We start from the raw sequence: 21,326 nt of genomic DNA, 5'->3' as shown, positions 1-21,326 counted from the left end.
GCACACGACCGTGGTTTGGGTCAAAATCTGAGCCGTATTCGTTGCGAGTTGGAAGTGGACCCATTCACCTCAAAACAGAATATGTCCTATTCTTGTCCGTATCACGGACAAGAATAGGGCTGCTCTACTGAGGGCCGGACGATCTGTTCCACAAAATGTAAAAAGGCACATGGCTAGTCTCCATGTGCCTAAATGGAGGAATTTATCACAATATGTACTCCTGAATTTTGGCTTTAAAAAGTTGCAAAATAGGGTTTTTTATAACATTTTAGGTTCACCTGTAAAAAACATTTGCAACTTTTTGCCTTTTCACATCATTCAGTCCAGTTTTGAAAGAGTTTCTAAAATAAAATAAAAATATATAAAAAAAAAAAAAATTAATAATAATAATAATAATAATAATAATAAAATCACTCCAGTAGGGGATGAAGGGGAAAAAAACAAAACAAAAAATAAATAAAACAGAGGAAAAAATTTACCTAACAGTGTGCAACATTTGATAAAGTTAGTGCAAAGTATGCCAGCGCAGACTCAAGCAAAACGGACTTCAAATATTACCCTTGTGCACATGACAGTGTGCCGGCAGGGCCCATATTGTGGCCCGTAAACAGTGGGTCTGCAATAGACAGGCACTGGCTGTGTGCACACAGTATCACGGATGCGGACCCATTCATTTAACCGCCATAATGTGAACCCGGTTTTAAAACATAAGGCCTCATGCACACGACCGTGGTTTGGGTCAAAATCTGAGCCGTATTCGTTGCGAGTTGGAAGTGGACCCATTCACCTCAAAACAGAATATGTCCTATTCTTGTCCGTATCACGGACAAGAATAGGGCTGCTCTACTGAGGGCCGGACGATCTGTTCCACAAAATGTAAAAAGGCACATGGCTAGTCTCCATGTGCCTAAATGGAGGAATTTATCACAATATGTACTCCTGAATTTTGGCTTCAAAAAGTTGCAAAATAGGGTTTTTTATAACATTTTAGGTTCACCTGTAAAAAACATTTGCAACTTTTTGCCTTTTCACATCATTCAGTCCAGTTTTGAAAGAGTTTCTAAAATAAAATAAAAATATAAAAAAAAAAAAAAAAATTAATAATAATAATAATAATAATAATAATAATAATAATAAAATCACTCCAGTAGGGGATGAAGGGGAAAAAAACAAAACAAAAAATAAATAAAACAGAGGAAAAAATTTACCTAACAGTGTGCAACATTTGATAAAGTTAGTGCAAAGTATGCCAGCGCAGACTCAAGCAAAACGGACTTCAAATATTACCCTTGTGCACATGACAGTGTGCCGGCAGGGCCCATATTGTGGCCCGTAAACAGTGGGTCTGCAATAGACAGGCACTGGCTGTGTGCACACAGTATCACGGATGCGGACCCATTCATTTAACCGCCATAATGTGAACCCGGTTTTAAAGCATTAAATACCGTAGGTATAAAAACTGTAAAGCCGACCCCAATGCAATAGTAAAGTTTTATAAAATTTTAAGATTGAAGTTCTCCCAGCATAAAATAAGAAAATTTTAAAAAACTAAATTCTAAAATATCACCGCAGTGGCCATTTTCCATATCCTGATCTTCCTATAAAAGAAACATAACAGGAACCAGACACTCCAGTCTGAAGTGTTCCTTGGCTCATTGACACCACATTCCTTGAGCATTTGTGACATTCAATGGCTCATCAGTCAGAAAACATAACTCTATAAACTACACACTCAGCTCTGACTTTCAGGCAGAAGCTCAGTCCACTACACAATGGACGGAGCTGGGTAGGTCCGGCACCAACTTCCAGTTCAGAGCTGATCGGTGGGGTGTCAGGAGCTAGAATCCCCGACAATCAGATATTTACGATCTAGGTAGGCCACCAGTAGTAAAATCCTGGACAGCCCAATATTATGAACAAATTTAGCATTTTTACTTCTAAAAGAAAATAAAAAAAATAAAAATAAAAAAATTCTCATATACCCAGAACAGCCTGCCGGAAATCACATTGGAGGTGTGAAACTAGCCTTACAGAAGCAAAGATATGCAGAGGTTCACCAATTGGCAAAAAACTGCATTTAAAAATTGTGGAACAATTTCAGAAAAATGGTACTCTACGTAAAATTGTGAAGGCTATGAATATCCAACCACCTACAGTACACAATATCATCAAAAGATTCAGAGAATGTGGAGAAATCCATGCGCCTAAGGGACAAGGCCGATGGTCAATATTGGCTGCACGTCATCTACGGGCCCTCAGGCAGCACTGCATTAATAACAGGCATGGTTCTGTGCTGGAAATCACTGCATGGGCTCAGGAACACTTCCAGAATGGCAAAATGGGAAAAAGTTCTGTGGTCAGATGAATCAACTTTTTGGAAACCAATTGCGTTCTGGGTTTTTTTCACCTTTCTTTACATTTTACACCCAACTTTTTGGGGGAATTGGGGGTTGTACTTTTATTAATGGAATTTGTGGTACTGTTAGGCTACTTTCACACTGGCGTTTTGGCTTTCCGTTTGCGAGATCCGTTTAGGGCTCTCACAAGCGGTCCAAAACGGATCAGTTTAGCCCCAATGCATTCTGAATGGATAAGGATCCGCTCAGAATGCATCAGTTTGCCTCCGTTCCGTCTCCATTCCGCTTTGGAGGCGGACACCAAAACACTGCTTGCAGCGTTATGGTGTGCGTCTGACGAAACTGAGCCAAACTGGTCCATCCTGGCACACAATGTAAGTCAATATGGACGGATCCATTTTCTATGACACAATAGAAAACTGATCCGTCCTCCATTGACTTTCAATTGACTTCATGATGGATCCGTCTTGGCTATGTTACAGATAATACAAACGGATCCGTTCTGAATGGATGCAGACTGTTGTATTATCTGAACGGATCAGTCTGTGCAGATCCATGACGGATCCGCACCAAACGCGAGTGTGAAAGTAGCCTTTACTTGGACAATTATGCACACACCACTTTTTGGTGGAGGCGAGCAGAGCAGGATCACTGCTGCCAAATGCCAGAGCCTGGTGACATCTATGCATAGTCTTCACTCATTATTATCCTCTATGCACTTATGTGCATCTAATACAATCTTCTCTAGTGTAGATATTCCGCCAATCACACAACAATACCTAAAACATATTAGTATACTTTCCAGATGTGGAAATATGAAACAAATGGTAATAATGGGAGCTATTCCCATAGGCGATATTTCTCAATACTGGAGGTTGCATTCTCCCTATGGCTCCAGAAAATTATAGAAAAGATTTTAATACAGCTGTATGATGTAGAGTAAAACACGTTCTTCATACCCCTTAGGCTACATGCACAAGACCGTATGTGTTTTGCGGTCTGCAAATTGCGGATTCGCAAAAAAACTGATGACATCCGTATGCCATCCGTTTTTTTTTGCGGATCCATTGTAACAATGCCTAAAACGGACAAGAATAGGACATGTTCTATTTTTTTTGTGGGCTACGGAACGGACAGCACACGGTGTGCTGTCCGCATTTTTTGCAGACCCATTGAAATGAATGGGTCCGCATCCTATCCGCAAAAAAAACTGAACAGACACAAGATACGTTCGTGTGCATGAGGCCTGACATTGCATTTTCTCTTATGATGGAGAAACCATGACTTCAGGACAAAGATGCCTGAAAGAGGAGAAGCGGGCTAATACTATAAGGTCATAGATGGCAGTAATGGGACATTACTCTGATATATAACATAGAAGGCGGCTTGAGTTAAATTAAAGTACACAGAAGATTACACACAGTAAAGCAATAATGGGCTAATGGACCGCCATAAACTGCCTCCATTATCCCGTAATTAAAGTCTATTGAACCATTAACAAGGTGATTCATGTCAGAACCATCACTAGATCACAGGCAGTTACATCTAGGAGATGGAGACAACGGCTTGATATACTGCTCTGGAGATTAACAGGGGGCAGAGAGGAAGGCATAATACATGCTAGGAGCATAGCCGTCCTGTGAGCCAGGTACATGCCAGGAAATATGATATCTATATTATAAAAAGGAATGTCCATTTGTCTGTCCTCTATAGGTATCCAATCACCTGACCTCAAATTTGCACACAGGTAAATAGAGTGTCCGGGAAGGTAAGGCTCCCGATTTTGCTGGACGTTCCTGGGCCGCAGTAGGCATGACAAGAGGGCGCAAGCTCCAGCCAAAGTTACAATGTCTCCACCTTCCTTCTAATATCTTCTCATAGACACAGCAACTTTGGCAGATATATAAATCTGGTTTCCGGGAAGGTTCTTTGGTAAAGATCCTGAACTTGCCGGATATCACTGGGTACGGTAGGAATGACATGAGGGCGCCATAGTCTTCTCGCAGACACCGCAACACACTTGCTTGCGGTTCACTGCTATGATAATATACAGCACTCGCTCATTGTTCTGTTATCAACCATTATCCGAGGATTGCATACAGTTGAAACCAGAAGTTTACATACTCTATATAAAAAAACACACATGCATGTTTTTCTCAATCTGACTAGAATACTGAATAAACCTTTCCTGTTTTTGGTCAATTAGGATTACCATAATTATTATTATTTGCCAAATGCCATTATAATGAGAGCGCGAGAGAGAGCGCGAGAGAGAGCGTGAGAGAGAGCGCGAGAGAGAGAGCGCGAGAGAGAGAGCGCGAGAGAGAGAGCGCGAGAGAGAGAGCGCGAGAGAGAGCGCGAATGTTTTAAGGCATTTTTTATTACTTTCTGCAATGTCAAAAGTTTATATACACTAAGATTACTATGCCTTTAAACAATTCTGGACTGCCCATATGATGATGTCATGTGTTTGGAAGCTTCTGTTAGGTTTGTTGGCAACATCTGAGTTAATTAGAGACACACCTGTGTAGGGTTATTGTGGGTGTCAAAATATTGATACCCAATCCATACTTTTTTCCCGGTATCGGTATTTGCCCTTTATCCATACTAGGCTGCGCTACTGCCTCTTAACAGTGCCATACACAGATCCCCTCCATAACAGTGCCATACACAGATCCCCCTCCCATAACAGCCCTGGCCCCGCCGCTCACAGCAGTATTCCTTAACCGGCAGTAACTTTTACTTTAAATCACTGCATCTTCTTTTACCTTACAATGAAGCTCCAGTAACAGGCAGAGCGGGCGGCGGCGTAACGTCACTTATTCACGTGACGCGCCTGCTCCGCCTACTTTATGAATGAAGCAGGCAGAGCCTGCGCGTCACGTGAGTAAGTGACGTTACGCCGCAGGCGTAGCACCCGACCGCCCGCATTGCAACGAATCGGCCGATTATTCGATAACTGAATTCGTTGACAATTAATCCAGTTATCGAATATTATCGATAACGTCGATTAATCGTTGCAGCCCTAGTTACCATGGCAGCCAGGATGCTACTGAAGCCCTGGCTGCCATGGTAAACTCCCTGCTGCTGGGTTAACTATGCACAGGGCAGCAGGGAGAGTGTGAAGTCCTATTCACCCTATTAGAGCTCTATAGACGTTCCATAAAATGCAGAATGCACGCTGCATTTAAAAAAAAAAATTTTTTATTTTTTTGCGTGGTATCGAATGTTATTGAGTATTGCAATACTTTTTTTATGGTATCGAAACCGAATCAAAATTTTGGTATCGCAACAACCCTACACCTGTGGATTTATTTAAACGCACACCTGAAACACACTGCTTCTTTGTGTAGCATCATGGGAAAGTTTTAAAGATATCAGGAAGAGAATTGTGGACTTGCACAAGTCTGGCTTAACCTTGGGTGCAATTTCAAGATACGGATGTAGTAGAGTCAACACACATGCTTTATGAGACGTGTTATCTAAACTAAATGCGTTAAGCAAACACCTTCAATTGATTTTCAATGGCTTTTGTCTCAAAATAACTCAATGAGTTAAGAAATTTGAGTTAAGAGCTTTAGTGCTAACCCTGCTACATCTGTACCTAAAAAGGCTCGTTCATCTGTACAAACAATTATACGCAAGTACAAACAAGATGGGAATGTCCAGCCATCATACTCTCCTGCATAACGGAAACGGGACGGATCCGTTTTGCAGCACATAGACTTCTATTATGACAGCATGATTAATGGAATGCCTCTAAAAGGCATTCAGTTATGCATTCAGTCACAGAATTGCGTTATGGTCCGTGGTAAAGGAATACATAACACAATTCTGCTTTTACCACCAAACGAAGCGTGAACGAATTTCGAAATATGAAATTTCGCTCATCTCTAGTGGCCATCACAAAGCCCTGATCTCAATCCTATTGAAAATTTATGGGCAAAGCTGAAAAGGCAGGTGCGAGCAAGGCGACCAACAAACATGGATCAGTTACACCAGTTTTGTCAGGAGGAATGGGCCCAAATTCTGACCAACTATTGTGAGAAGCTTGTGGAACGATATCCAAAACGTTTGACCCAAGTCATACAGTTTAAAGGGGTTCTGCAATTTGTTTAAACTGATGATCTATCCTCTGATAGATCATCAGCTTCTGATCCCCGCCGATCAGCTGTTTGAGAAGGCAGCGGTGCTCCAGCAGCGCCGCGGCCTTCTCACTGTTTACCGCTGGCCCAGTGACGTCACGACTTGTATCACTGGCCTGGGTGGGGCTAAGCTCTGTTCACTTGAATGGAGCTTAGCCCCGCCCAGGCCAGTGATACAAGTTGTGACGTCAGCGCCGCTGCTTTCTCAAACAGCTGATCGGTGGGGGTCCCAGGTGTCGGACCCCCACCGATCAGTTTAAACAAACTGCAGAACCCCTTTAAGGGCAATGGTACCAAATATTAATGAAATGTATGTAAACTTTTGACTTTGCAGAAAGTAATGAAAGGTATTTGAGAATATATTTATAATGAAGTAATATTTAAGTAAATTCCCGGAGAAGCCCTTTAAAGCTAATCTGATCTCTGATTGGCTGCTATAGGCATTTGCATTATTTGTCTTTTACACCAGTTTACAGAAATCCTCCCCATTGCAGCTGTCCGTTTTCAGACATAACTCTTGAAGAGAGCTGGCAACTGCCAGATGATCTTCCTGACTTCTCTGGGATACTTTTCAGCCCCTAAGGCTCCATTCAGACGTCACTGTGTGTTTTGCGGATCCACAAAACACAGACACCGGCAATGTGCGTTCTGCATTTTGCAGACTGCACATTGCTGGCACTTATAGAAAATGCCTATTCTTGTCGGTGGCAATTGTAGTAGATGCCAATGTAAATAAGGAACTGGCAAATTACTTGTGTTTTACCCCTGTTTATTAATCTTAAACACCTATCGGGTACACGGACTACATGCACACGTTGCAGATTACAGTACCTAATACACACGTTGCAGATTACAGTACCTAATACAGTACCAGAAAAGTGAATGATGAGATTTTACAAAGGTCATGTGTAAATTGACCTGCCATGTAATCTACAGCGTGTCAATCGGTTCTGTGGATTTGTAGTGCGGCTTTCACCCTTTGCAATGCAGAGGGCGAGATTGTGGGAAAATCTGCAAGTAACACATGTGGGTTTGGTGCAGAAAGGCAGAGAAATCGGCACGCAAATCTGGGCAAAAATTCTGTTCAATGTGCAGGCAGTCATCATCAGGAAGAGGATAGGTCATCATTATCTTTACCTGGATAACCCCTTTAACCATCCTCAGCAAAATAAAAAAGGAAAGTTCAGCAGCTCTCACCTGCCCCCTCCTTCACCTGTGAGCACGGAAAGCCCGAGTCAGGCCCGGGTAGCAGAGATGCGAATAAGATTCAAGAAATCCAGCTCCACTTTGATAAAAGGAATCTTTATTTTGCTTGCGGTATAATCTAATCCAATAGTTACAAAAAGTCTTGTCTACGCGTTTCGGTCTACCAGAAACTATTCCAGCCCTTCCTCATGACACAGTAAGACATTCAAAGTGGCACCTTTTAAAAAGGGAAACTGCACCTGTTTTCACGAATTGTGTTCACATGATTGCAAATGCCCTCAAAGGAATGCCAAGCCTCTGAACAACTCTTCCCATGAAAATAAAAAAGGAAAAAAACCATACAATACATAGTAAAAGAAACCATGCAAGAAAACACATGAGGTATATACTGGCTAGGAAAAGAATAGAGTATAATAAAAAGGAGAGATTGTGTTCCTGAAAAAGGAAACCTACGGGGGCTCTGAAGGTGTGAATTATTGTTGCAAGATTAAGTCCAAACGTTTATTCAGACCATCTGGTTGGCGCGTATTTAATGCAAAAATCCAGTATTAATAATTTTCTTCTGTGGTCTCCTCCACGTTTGGGCAAAAAAACTCTTTCTATGCCCTGTACCACCATATCCGATGTGTCCCCACCATGGCAAACAGCAAAATGCAGACTGGCTGCAGACACATTGCGATTGCCATGGTGGGGCACATCAGAGATGTGTTTGCGTATTCCGGCTTTGATGGCATTGATGGTACACCCCACATACTGCAGCTTGCATTTTTTGCATGTAATAAATAAACTGCATGAGTTGTGTTACAGTTAAGATACGATTTCATTTGAAAAACTGTCATTTGAAGCTGAAACAAAAGTCTTCGAGATCGACATATGCGTGCAACAGATGCACTTATGGTGTCCACACCTATAGCTCCCTTTGGTCTTAAGCCAGACTGGTCGCGATTTTTTTCTCCTCCTGGTACAGACTGGGGCTGACATAGTTTGCGATTGTGGGCGCTCTTCTAGCTGCACATTGGACCCCATCTGCAACTATGTCCGTCCATTCCTTGTCATCTGCCAGGACAGGAAAATGTTTTTTATAATGCAACATATTTGTTTAAACTCTGTACTGTATTGTGTAACAAACAGATTGTTCTTCCTGTTACTATTACTTTTAGAGTTTTTGTTGTAATTTTTATTTCTGTTAGTAACTGTACTGCGGGGTTCCCCCCCTTCAGGGCATTTTCCTGTCCTGGATAAACCAGGGATCCTCTTTCAATGTTTGACACCTGCCGTATTGCATCCTCAACTTGTTTTGCGCCATAAGCTCTTTTGTATAGTCTGTGAGAGATATTTTCAGCCTCAGTCATGAAGCTTTTTTCCTCCGTGCAGTTTCTTCTTGCACGTATTATCTCACCCCTTGGTGTATTGGCTATGGCATGTTTAGGGTCGATTCACACGTCCGTTTTTTCTTTCCTGATCTGTTCAGTTTTTTGCGGAACAGATCAGGACCAGTTCTGGACCCATTCATTTTCAATAGGTCCTGGAAAAAAAAAAAAATCGGACAACACAATGTGTGCTGTCCGTTTCCGTTGTTCCGTTCCGCATGTCTGATTAAATATAAAACTTGTCCTATTCTTTTCCGCAAAAATCGGATCCTGGTACAATACAAAGTCAATGGATCCGCAAAAAACGGAAGACATTCGGATGTCATTACGTATGTCATCCGTTTTATGCGGATTCCGTTCCTGGAAATTACATTTTTATTTTTTTTCAAAGAAATTAAAACAACTTTATTTGCTTATTGAAATTTATACAGGTTTCCGTTTTTTGCGGATCCGCAAAAAACGGATGACATACGGATGACATACGGAAACATTTTCAGGAACAACGGATCCGCAAAAAACGGACCGAAAATCGGGATATAGAAAAATACTGACGTGTGAATGTAGCCTTAGGGTGACAAGATGTAGCATGTAGTGTGGTATTCCCTGCCATGGGTTTTCTATAAGTGCATGTGAGGACTTGATTGGTGGAGGGATCCCCCCTCAGGCGCAAATCCAAAAAAGAAACCTCCCGTATATCATGGTGGACACTAAAGGTGTCTTTATACACTAATATACGATCTCTAGCCTGGTTCCTAAAGACATATGGGAATATTACTGCAGGCTTGCAGGAATATGTACTTATGGTGGTGGACTTCCTCCTCAGGCGCAACTTTTTTATGTTTAACCACAAGTTTTATCTTCAGATATCGGGGGTGTCGATGGGGGCCAAGTTCTCTCCCTCCATAGCCAATATTTTCATGGCATGGTGGGAGAGGAGCTTTCTCCTCATCGACACCCACCCTTTCTGGCATCATATCAGGTGGTATGGCCGTTACATTGATGACCTGATCCTAAATTGGACGGGTGATGTGGCGGCCATACCATCCTTCTGTGATTATATCAACTCCTGTGTGGACACCATTTCCTTTAGTGTCCACCATGATATACGGGAGGTTTCTTTTTTGGATTTGCGCCTGAGGGGGGATCCCTCCACCAATCAAGTCCTCACATGCACTTATAGAAAACCCATGGCAGGGAATACCACACTACATGCTACATCTTGTCACCCTAAACATGTCATAGCCAATATACCAAGGGGTGAGACAATACGTGCAAGAAGAAACTGCACGGATGAAAAAAGCTTCATGACTGAGGCTGAAAATATCTCTCACAGACTATACAAAAGAGCTTATGGCGCAAAACAAGTTGAGGATGCAATACGGCAGGTGTCAAACATTGAAAGAGGATCCCTGGTTTATCCAGGACAGGAAAATGTGCTGAAGGGGGGGAACCCCGCAGTACAGTTACTAACAGAAATAAAAATTACAACAAAAACTCTCAAAGTAATAGTAACAGGAAGAACAATCTGTTTGTTACACAATACAGTACAGAGTTTAAAGGGCTTCTGTCACCCCACTAAACCGTTTTTGTTTTTTTTTGTTTACTAATAATCCCTACACTGCGAGCTCTGCATACATAAGTTAAATAATCATTTCTGTTCAGTAGAATTTGATAAAAAGCGATTTTTTAAATATGTAAATTACCTTGCTACCAGCAAGTAGGGCGGCTACTTGCTGGTAGAAGCCGCATCCTCCGACCCTAATGACGCCCCCTCCGCATTGTGATTGACAGGGCCAGGGAACGGAATCGTTCTCTGCTGGCCCTGCCTGTTTGCATTCAAAATCTGGCGCCTGCGCTGCGGCCGTACGTATTTCAATCTGCGCAGGCGCACTGAGAGGCGGCCGCTCTCTCCTCAATGCGCCTGCGCCGGGTGTAGATGTGACGTCATCGGCGCAGGCGCATTGAGGATGGAGCGGCCGAGCGAGTGGTCGTCTCTCAGTGCGCCTGCGCAGATTGAAGATAGGTACGGCCGCGGCGCAGGCGCCAGATTTTGAATGCTAACAGGCAGGACCAGCAGAGAATGATTCCATTCCCTGGCCCTGTCAATCACAATGCGGAGGGGGCGTCATTAGGGTCGGAGGATGCGGCTGCTACCAGCAAGTAGCCGCCCTACTTGCTGGTAGCAAGGTAATTTGCATATTTTAAAAATCGCTTTTTATCAAATTCAACTGAACAAAAATGATTATTTAACTTATGTATGCAGAGCTCGCAGTGTAGGGATTATTAGTAAACAAAAAAAAAACGGTTTAGTGGGCTGACAGAAGCCCTTTAAACAAATATGTTGCATTATAAAAAACATTTTCCTGTCCTGGCAGATGACAAGGAATGGACGGACATAGTTGCAGATGGGGTCCAATGTGCAGCTAGAAGAGCGCCCACAATCGCAAACTATGTCAGCCCCAGTCTGTACCAGGAGGAGAAAAAAATCGCAACCAGTCTGGCTTAAGACCAAAGGGAGCTATAGGTGTGGACATCATAGGTGCATCTGTTGCACGCATATGTCGATCTCTTTAAGACTTTTGTTTCAGCTTCAAATGACAGTTTTTCAAATGAAATCGTATCTTAACTGTAACACAACTCATGCAGTTTATTTATTACATGCAAAAAATGCAAGCTGCAGTATGTGGGGTGTACCATCAATGCCATCAAAGCCAGAATACGCAAACACATTTCTGATGTGCCCCACCATGGCAATCGCAATGGTGAGGCACTTTGCTGTTTGCCATGGTGGGGACACATCGGATATGGTGGTACAGGGCATAGAAAGAGTTTTTTTTGCCCAAACGTGGAGGAGACCACAGAAGAAAATTACTAAATAGAGAGTCCTTCTGGATTTTTGCATTAAATACGCGCCAACCAGATGGTCTGAATAAACGTTTGGACTTAATCTTGCAACAATAATTCACACCTTCAGAGCCCCCGTAGGTTTCCTTTTTCAGGAACACAATCTCTCCTTTTTATTATATTCTATTCTTTTCCTAGCCAGTATATACCTCATGTGTTTTCTTGCATGGTTTCTTTTACTATGTATTGTATGGTTTTTTTCCTTTTTTATTTTCATGAGAAGAGTTGTTTAAAGGCTTGGCATTCCTTTGAGGGCATTTGCAGTCATGTGAACACAATTAGGCTCCATTCACACGTCCGCAAAATGGGTCCGCATCCGTTCCGCAATTTTGCGGAACGGGTGCAGACCCATTCATTCTCCGCAAAAAGATAGAGCATGTCCTATTCTTGTCCGCAGCTGCAGACAAGAATAGGCATTTCTATAGGGGTGCCGGGCGGGTGTGTTGCGGATCCGCAATTTGCGGGTCCGCAACACAGCACGGACGTGTGAATGGAGCCTTAGTGAAGACAGGTGCAGTTTCCCTTTTAAAAGGTGGCACTTTTAATGTCTTACTGTGTCATGAGGAAGGGCTGGAATTGTTTCTGGTAGACCGAAACGCGTAGACAAGACTTTTTGTAACTACTGGATGAGATTATACCGCAAGCAAAATAAAGATTCCTTTTATCGAAGTGGAGCTGGATTTCTTGAATCTTTTTCACATATACCTCCCGCTGTATTACCATTCAGCGCTCTTCAAAGGCAGACATCTGTGTGCTGGCCGCATTTTTTGCGGTCCCATAGAAATGAATGGGTCCGTGTTCAAACTACAAAAATATAGTCATGTGCATGAGGCCTAAATCCATATAAGGGCCCCTAATGAGGGTCGGCAGTCCAGTATTTGTGGGGATCCTGACCAGTGTACATTGATAGATTTTTGAAATAACAGAAATGACTATTTACAAGGGAAGTAGTCCCTGCTGTGCAAATATATATGATAATTCACGTGCATGACAGACTGGTGGGCTCTCAGTGCACTGAAGACAGTAGCCTGGGACTAGGGCTGAAACGATTACTCAATTAAATCGAGTAACTTGACACAAAAAAATACTCGATGCAAGATTAAATTTGTCTCATGTGACCACAGAGCGTGAGTGAAGCGCTTGCTATTACTCACCGCTCCGTGGTCACCCGCCGGCCCGCACTGTATCCTGACACATAGTCAGGACTTAGTGCACGTAAGCGCGCACTATGACCTGACGCTGTGTGCCGTCAGGACCCAGTGCAGCGCGTGTAGAAGAAGATAGAAGATCTCGGGAGTGTCGACAGCGCCCCTACCGGAGAGGTAAGTATTTTATTTCACTGGCGTTGGGAACTTATGGCTCGGAGGGGGGGGGCGTGGGGAGAGCCTGATGGCACTGGGTCAGGGGGGGGGGGAAGGAAACGCTGATGTCAGCATTGGGGTGGGGGGGGCTGATGAGGTTTTATAAAGGAAAACGTCCTTTTAATTAGTTTTTTTCTTATTATAGTACTCGACTAATTGTTGGATTAAGCGATAGAATACTTGAGTACTAAAATAAATCGATAGCTGCCGCCCAACCTGGGACGCTAGGTACTTCATTAGATGCGGCCCACAGCACAGGCCTCAGCCGGTCTATACTTCAAATTCTCAGCAAAGTTTGCCAATACAAAGATTTGGAAAAATTCCTGCAGGTTAATTGTTTTTCTTGTGAAACTGGAGGTTTGCTGTAAAGGTATTTTCCAGAATAACAGTATCCAATCCTGAGGAAATGACATCAATAGCTAATTGGTGGGGTTTCATTCCCTGAGGATAGGCCATCAATACTTTACAACGGAAAACCCCTTTAAGGGCTCATGCACACGACCGTATGTATTTTGCGGTCCGCAAAAAACACGAATGACATCCGTGTGAATTCGGTATTTTGCAAAACGGAACAGCTGGCCCTTCATAGAACTGTACTATCCTTGTCCGTAATGCAGATGATATTAATAGGACATGTTCTATTTTTTTTTGCGGAACGGAAATACGGAAACGGAACGCAAGCAAAGTAACTTTTTTTTTTGCGGATCCATTGAAGTGAATGGTTCCGTATACAGTCCTCAAAAAAATACGGCACGGACACGGAAAGAAAATACGGTCATGTGCATGAACCCTAACAGTCACGATGCAGTCTATCGCTTATCTACTATCAACCCAAGAATCCAGGTGTGGTTCTCTAAATCCAAATTTTCAAGACTTTTCTCTTTAGGATTTCCTAGAAGGAAGAATCTAGAGAGGAATGTCTCCAAGAGTAAAACACGAGGTGATGCCAATCAGCAGGTCTTATGTCCCATCGATGCTTTTAATCTTGGAACTACATTATGTGCGAGAAACCGGAGGCCTTCCTACCAACAGATTTAAAGGGGATCTTTAAAGGGTTTTTCAATAAATGGCATTCATCATGTAGAGAAAGTTAATACAAGGTAATTACTAATGTATTGTGATTCTCCATATTGCCTCCTTTGCTGGCTGGATTCATTTTTCCATCACATTATACACGGCTCGTATCCAGGGGTTATGGCCACCGATGCTGCACAGATATCAGGTGCACTCCCAGAGCCTCGGCCACCAGAGAGGCCGATGCCTTTTTGCTATAGTGTGTAAGCTCGGCCACCGCTGCTGGATTGCAGGATGGTCGTGGCCCCTGGAAATGAGCAGTGCATAATGTGATGGAAAAATAAACTAAGCCAGCAAAAGAGACAATATGGGCAATCACAATACATTAGTAAGTGCCTTGTATCAAACTTGTCTACATGATGAATGTCATTTGCTGAAGTGAAACAACCCCTTTAAAATGTTTCAAGTGAACAAACCCCTTTAAGGAACTACAACTGGATCCTTGGGTTGGTGGAAGAGAACCCTTTTGTACAACGTTCCTGGATTGTTTGCACCTATCTTTCTGCTTTACGATTTGGGAGTTCGCCTGACTTTACAGGTGGAGCATCATCAAGAAGGTCACGGTAATCAGCTCTGTATTAGTTTGATTTGGGATGATGACAGATGTCTAACATCACCCACTGAAGCCCCCAAGTTACACTCTGGGTGTGATGTATATAAATTATATCGCCTTGCGACCAATAAGGATCTACAGAGCTATTATTCCAAGGTGGCATGGATACAGTCTTGTGTTAACTCGCCAAGAGGCACCACACCATATAGGGAGTTGCCGCTCCATTCAAAGACTACATCCGTGCCATGGAGTTTGAATGAAGTGGAAGGGCATGTGCTCCATCCATGGTCCAGTGGATAGATGACAAATGCTTCACTCTGGAATACCCCTTTCATTATCACTTCAGCGTGTAACATATAAAGATCAATAATGACCATTTCAGTACCCGGCGGTGCTGCAATAAGGAACACTTAGCATCACCGAGCGGCACGACTGCACACACCCGCCACTCTGATGATCCGCAGGGGTCCCAAGCTTCAAACCCCCATAACTAAACATCAATGGCCTATTTAGACAGGACAGATCAGGAAAACTGGAGAACTGTTCTAATGATGGTTCTTACATGGAAGACCACTTAGCTCTTACTGTCATTGTAAGACCCAAGACTGGTGCATAGGGTACGTCATAAATGTTTCACTGCTAGAAGTCTGATTGCTGGGACCTGGGCAGATCCACAGAACTGGTGCCCATCATCTGGGAACTAAAAGTGGCCCCATTTTGTAGGAGGGTCTAAATTAACAGAAGGTGAGGTAACACAAGTAGGCAGGGTCAATAATACCATAGCGCAAAATACCGTCCAAGCAGAACCAAGTAACACAGTGTAGCACAATATACTGCCCCAAAAGCTGTCCCTCAATATCTACTATCTTCTGTCCTCCTCCTCTAGTCGTCTATCGAGCAGGGGCATAGGAGGTAAGGTTAGGGCCACAGCAGTTGAATTCAGGAGGGCATTGTGGTGCGGTCACTGGCTGGGTACACGAGTACCTCACCAGTGTTAATTACTGATGAGAGCTCATTATGTCACAAAGTCAGTGGCAGAAAGCAGGGTTTGGGTGGCCCCCTGTAGCGTCTATGGCCAATCCACCCCTGCCCATCATTCCCTTCTGTACATACAGGACCAAAGAGCCTGGCGCTTTCAATCATTGGCGTCTCTCATAGGGTAAGGGAACGACTGGTATAAATGTATGGATATTGGGGGACATTTATCAAGACTGCTACGCCAGCTTTCTAACGTGAAAAAGCCGCTAGTGTAACGGGCAACTAATCGTGCCACTTTTTCTGAGTTACACGTCTCCACATAGAAAAATAGCGTGAAAAGTAGGGCTGTTTCAACAACTAGATCAGTTTTATGACTTTTGATGTACGACATTTTTAAATGCCGCAAAAAATGTCACAGCTGGACAGGCAGAACGTCAGGTAACCCCCGGGGAACTAAATAAAAATGACATTAAAGGTACCCGGAATGAGAAGGTCCCCCATTAGACTGAATACACTGCCTTTCGGTCCATAGACATATAAAGGTACCCGGAATGAGAAGGTCCCCCATTAGACTGAATACACTGCCTTTCGGTCCATAGACATATAAAGGTACCCGGAATGAGAAGGTCCCCCATTAGCTTTCAGCCCATAGACATATAAAGGTACCCGGAATGAGAAGGTCCCCCAGTAGACTGAATACACTGCCTTTCGGTCCATAGACATATAAAGGTACCCGGAATGAGAAGGTCCCCCAGTAGACTGAATACACTGCCTTTTGGTCCATAGACATATAAAGGTACCCGGAATGAGAAGGTCCCCCAGTAGACTGAATACACTGCCTTTCGGTCCATAGACATATAAAGGTACCCGGGATGAGAAGGTCCCCCAGTAGACTGAATACACTGCCTTTCAGCCCATAGACATATAAAGGTACCCGGAATGAGAAGGTCCCCCATTACCTTTCAGCCCATAGACATATAAAGGTACCCGGAATGAGAAGGTCCCCCAGTAGACTGAATACACTGCCTTTCGGTCCATAGACATATAAAGGTACCCGGGATGAGAAGGTCCCCCATTACCTTTCAGCCCATAGACATATAAAGGTCCCCGGAATGAGAAGGTCCCCCAGTAGACTGAATACACTGCCTTTCATGGCCATGCAGCTCAGTGCTGGGGCCTGTGTGGACTCACCCGTGAACTTGGCCGCGCTGTCCCCATGTCCGCGGCGGCGCTGCAGGATGAAGTACTGGTTGGACTTGTGGGTGACCCATAGCCGCAGCGCGTTCTTCAGCAGGACCTCCTCCGGCTTCAGCCACATCTCGCCCGTGTGTGCGGCCGCTACTCCCGCCTCATGTCCTGCAGCCCTGGGAGAGAGAGAGCAGTGAGGGCATAGTGGTCGTGTCCTGCCCGAGCATAGTCATACACTACGCAGTCCGCCGGGACAACCCCCGTTTTCTACCTGTGCCCGCAGCCGCTGACATGCACGGTGCCAGTCCGTGTTGTTGTTCCTCGCCTGCACTACACGTACAGTTCCGGCATCCAGAGAGGAAGTTCATCCCCAGCCAGCCCTGTACGGATCCTGGACTGTGCCTGCACTATCACTCCCATCCTCTGCTCTGGGCTTCTTAGATTCCTGGGAATAAGAATCTGATCACAGTCATCACTGGGGCTCATTCACAAGCACCATCAATGGTATAGGAGGTGGATGGCACCGCCTGTGCAATCATAGTGCTCACCTCCATACAGCTTGTGCCCTGCTGCCCACAAGCCATGATTTCTACCACACATTCCTGTAATTAGCAGAATATTTACAGGGGGCAATGATAACAGATATTAGCAGGGGCGGATACGCCATATACGCCAGGGGAATGTCAGCTCCAGTAAGCAGGAGAGCAGGGCAGGCCAGACAGGTGCTGGTAGTGGGAGACTCTATTATTAGGGGTACAGATAAGGCAATCTGTCACAAAGACCGGGATCTTCCTGGCGCTCGAGTTCGACACATCGCGGATCGGGTTGACAGATTATTGGGAGGGGCTGGAAAAGATCCAGCGGTCATGGTCCATATCGGAACCAATGACAAAGTTAGAGGTAGGTGGAGCGTCCTTAAAAATGATTTCAGGGATTTAGGTCACAAGCTTAAGGCAAGGACCTCAAAGGTAGTGTTTTCCAAAATACTGCCTGTACCACGGGCCACACAAGAAAGGCAGCGGGAGATTATGGAGATTAACAAGTGGCTCAAGAACTGGTGTAGGAAGGAGGGGTTTGGGTTCCTGGAGAACTGGGTCGCCTTCTCTGTCGGCTACAGGCTCTATCGTAGGGACGGGCTGCACCTCAATGGGGAAGAGGCAGCTGTGTTGGGGAGAAGATGGCTAGAAGGTTGGAGGAGTGTTTAAACTAGGGACTGGGGGGAGGGTAATTACACTATAGGAGGGGAAGATAGTGCAGATAGAGACCGGGGGCAAGTTAGTGGGACTGGGGGAGGAATGGAAGGAGGGACTAGAACAGTTCAGAAGGAAAGGTGTAGGGTAAAAAATGTACATAAACCTCTTAATTGTATGTATACTAATGCCAGAAGCCTGACTAATAAAACTGGGGAGCTGGAATTAGTGATGTGTGAGGAGAACTATGACATAGTGGGAATAACTGAAACATGACTGGGTGATAGCTATGACTCGCAAGGATCGCAAAAAAAAAAGTAGAGGGGGAGAATCTGCCTTTATGTAAAGTCATATGTAAAGCCCACAGTCCAAGAAGATATAAGTGAGGGACATGAACATGTGGAGTCACTGTGGGTAGAAATACATGGAGACAAAAACAATAATAAATTACTAATAGGAGTTTACTATAAACCACCTAATATACCAGAGTCCACAGAAAATCTACTTCTAAATGAGATAGACGAGGCGGCAGATCATAATGAGGTGGTTATTATGGGGAACTTCAACTACCCAGATATAGACTGGGAAACGGAAACCTGTATATTTCATAAAGGAAACAGGTTCTTGGCAATAACCAAAGACAATTACCTTTCCCAACTGGTTCAGGACCCGACTAGAGGGACGGCCATACTGCACTTAGTATTAACCAATAGACCTGACAGAACAACAGACGTGCAGGTCGGGGAACACCTGGGAAATAGTGACCATAAAGTAATAACCTTCCAATTGTCATTCAAAAGAGTGTTTCTTCAGGGAGGAACAAAAATACCAAACAAAATTTAGCCAACTAAGAGATGCCATTGGCCTAACTAACTGGGACAAAGTCTATATATTTTTAAAAGCATCCTAAAATCTAATTGTGGGAGGTACAAACCTTATGGGAATAAAAGGTTAAAGGGGTTCCGGGACCCCCGCCGATCAGCGTGGGCGCGGCTAAGCTCCATTCAAGTGAACAGAGCTTAGCCCCGCCTACGCTAGTTGATACTAGTCGTGACGTCAGTGGGCCGGCGGTAAACAATGAAAAGGCCGCGGCACTACTGGAGCGCCGCGGCCTTTTCAAACAGCGGATCGGCGGGAGGGATATGGATAGATTAGAGGCTTGGGCAAAGAAGTGGCAGATGAGGTTTAACACTGACAAATGTAAAGTTATGCACATGGGAAGGAATAATGCAAGTCACCCGTACATACTAAATGGTAAAACACTGGGTAACACTGACATGGAAAAAGACCTAGGAATTTTAGTGAACAGCAAACTAAGCTGTAGAAACCAGTGTCAGGCAGCTGCTGCCAAGGCCAATAAGATAATGGGTTGCATCAAAAGGGGCATAGATGCCCGTGATAAGAACATAGTCCTGCCACTTTAGGCTACTTTCACACTAGCGTTCGGGTGTCCGCTCGTGAGCTCCGTTTGAAGGTGCTCACGAGCGGCCCCGAACGCATCCGTCTGGCCCTAATGCATTCTCAGTGGAGGCGGATCCACTGAGAATGCATCCGCCTGCCAGCGCTCAGCCTCCGCTCCGCTCAGTGAGCGGACACCTGAACGCTGCTTGCAGCGTTCGGGTGTCCGCCTGGCCGTGCGGAGGCGAGCGGATCCGTCCAGACTTACAATGTAAGTCAATGGGGACGAATCCGCTTGAAGATGACACCATATGGCTCAATCTTCAAGCGGATCCGTTCCCCATTGACTTTCAATGTAAAGTCTGAACGGATCCGCTCAGGCTACTTTCACACTTAGAAAATTTTCTAAGTAATAATGCAGACGGATCCGTTCTGAACGGATGCAAACGTCTGCATTATAGGAGCAGATCCGTCTGATGAAACATCAGACGGATCCGCTCCGAACGCTAGTGTGAAAGTAGCCTTACAAATCACTGGTCAGACCACACATGGAGTACTGTGTACAGTTCTGGGCTCCTGTGAACAAGGCAGACATAGCAGAGCTGGAGAGGGTTCAGAGGAGGGCAACTAAAGTAATTACGGGAATGGGGGGACTACAGTACCCTGAAAGATTATCAACATTAGGGTTATTCATTTTAGAAAAAAGACGACTAAGGGGCGATCTAATAACTGTATAAATATATCAGGGGTCACTACAGAGATCTATCCCATCATCTATTTATCCCCAGGACTGTGACTGTGACGAGGGGACATCCTCTGCGTCTGGAGGAAAGAAGGTTTGTACACAAACATAGAAAAGGATTCTTTACGGTAAGAGCAGTGAGACTATGGAACTCTCTGCCTGAGGAGGTGGTGATGGTGAGTGCAATAAAGGAATTCAAGAGGGGCCTGGATGTATTTCTGGAGAGTAATAATATTACAGGCTATAGCTACTGGAGAGGGGTCGTTGATCCAGGGAGTTATTCTGATTGCCTGATTGGAGTCGGGAAGGATTTTTTTCCCCTTAAGTGGAGAAAATTGGCTTCTACCTCACAGTTTTTTTTGCCTTCCTCTGGATCAACTTGCAGGATAACAGGCCGAACTGGATGGACAAATGTCTTTTGTTAGGCCTTATAAAATATGTTACTATGTACTCTACAGGGAAATCTCCAGGTGGTATGATACCCAAGGGCTCTCCTAAGTCCTCCCCATGGGCACCAGCCAGGTAATGATCTGTCGCTCCTAGAGTTGATTAACACTGGTTATGTACCTGGCTGGTGACCACAGGTCCCCTCCTGATTCCTGGATCTAACTGTATTGCCATCCTGAGGCAACTGGAGTAGGAGGTCAGAACATGGCAGCTGGTACTGACCACCACATCGGGGCGGCTTCTGAGGAGGTGTTTTGTGCTGCACTGTCGTATTTGGGTCTGCTAGGGTGGTATTTTGTGCCACAATATGGTATTGTTGGCCCTGTCTACTTTTGTTGGTCCTGCCTTCTATCAACATGGGGCCACTTTTTGTTTTTTTTCCCAGGGCCACTTTTTGTTTTTTTTTCCCAGGG

At 44.4% G+C, this 21,326-nt stretch overlaps 1 protein-coding gene across 2 annotated transcripts in view; it reads right to left on the bottom strand.

Annotated features, from left to right (window-relative positions):
- Positions 1–17,539, bottom strand: part of TBC1D8 (TBC1 domain family member 8) — a 97,406-nt gene extending 79,867 nt beyond the window's left edge. For both annotated transcript variants that reach the window (XM_040425026.1, XM_040425027.1), the window contains exons 1-2: positions 17,408–17,539; positions 17,140–17,312 (exon numbers count right to left, since the gene is read on the bottom strand). In XM_040425026.1, the coding sequence (XP_040280960.1) occupies positions 17,140–17,266 (127 nt within the window). In that variant the 5' untranslated portion in view covers positions 17,267–17,312; positions 17,408–17,539. The remainder of the gene's footprint in view (positions 1–17,139; positions 17,313–17,407) is intronic.
- Positions 17,540–21,326: the final 3,787 nt, after the last annotated feature.

The sequence above is a fragment of the Bufo bufo genome, chromosome 3 (assembly GCF_905171765.1).
Source record: "Bufo bufo chromosome 3, aBufBuf1.1, whole genome shotgun sequence".
Lineage (NCBI taxonomy): Eukaryota > Metazoa > Chordata > Amphibia > Anura > Bufonidae > Bufo > Bufo bufo.
This window is presented reverse-complemented; position numbering and strand designations above follow the sequence as displayed.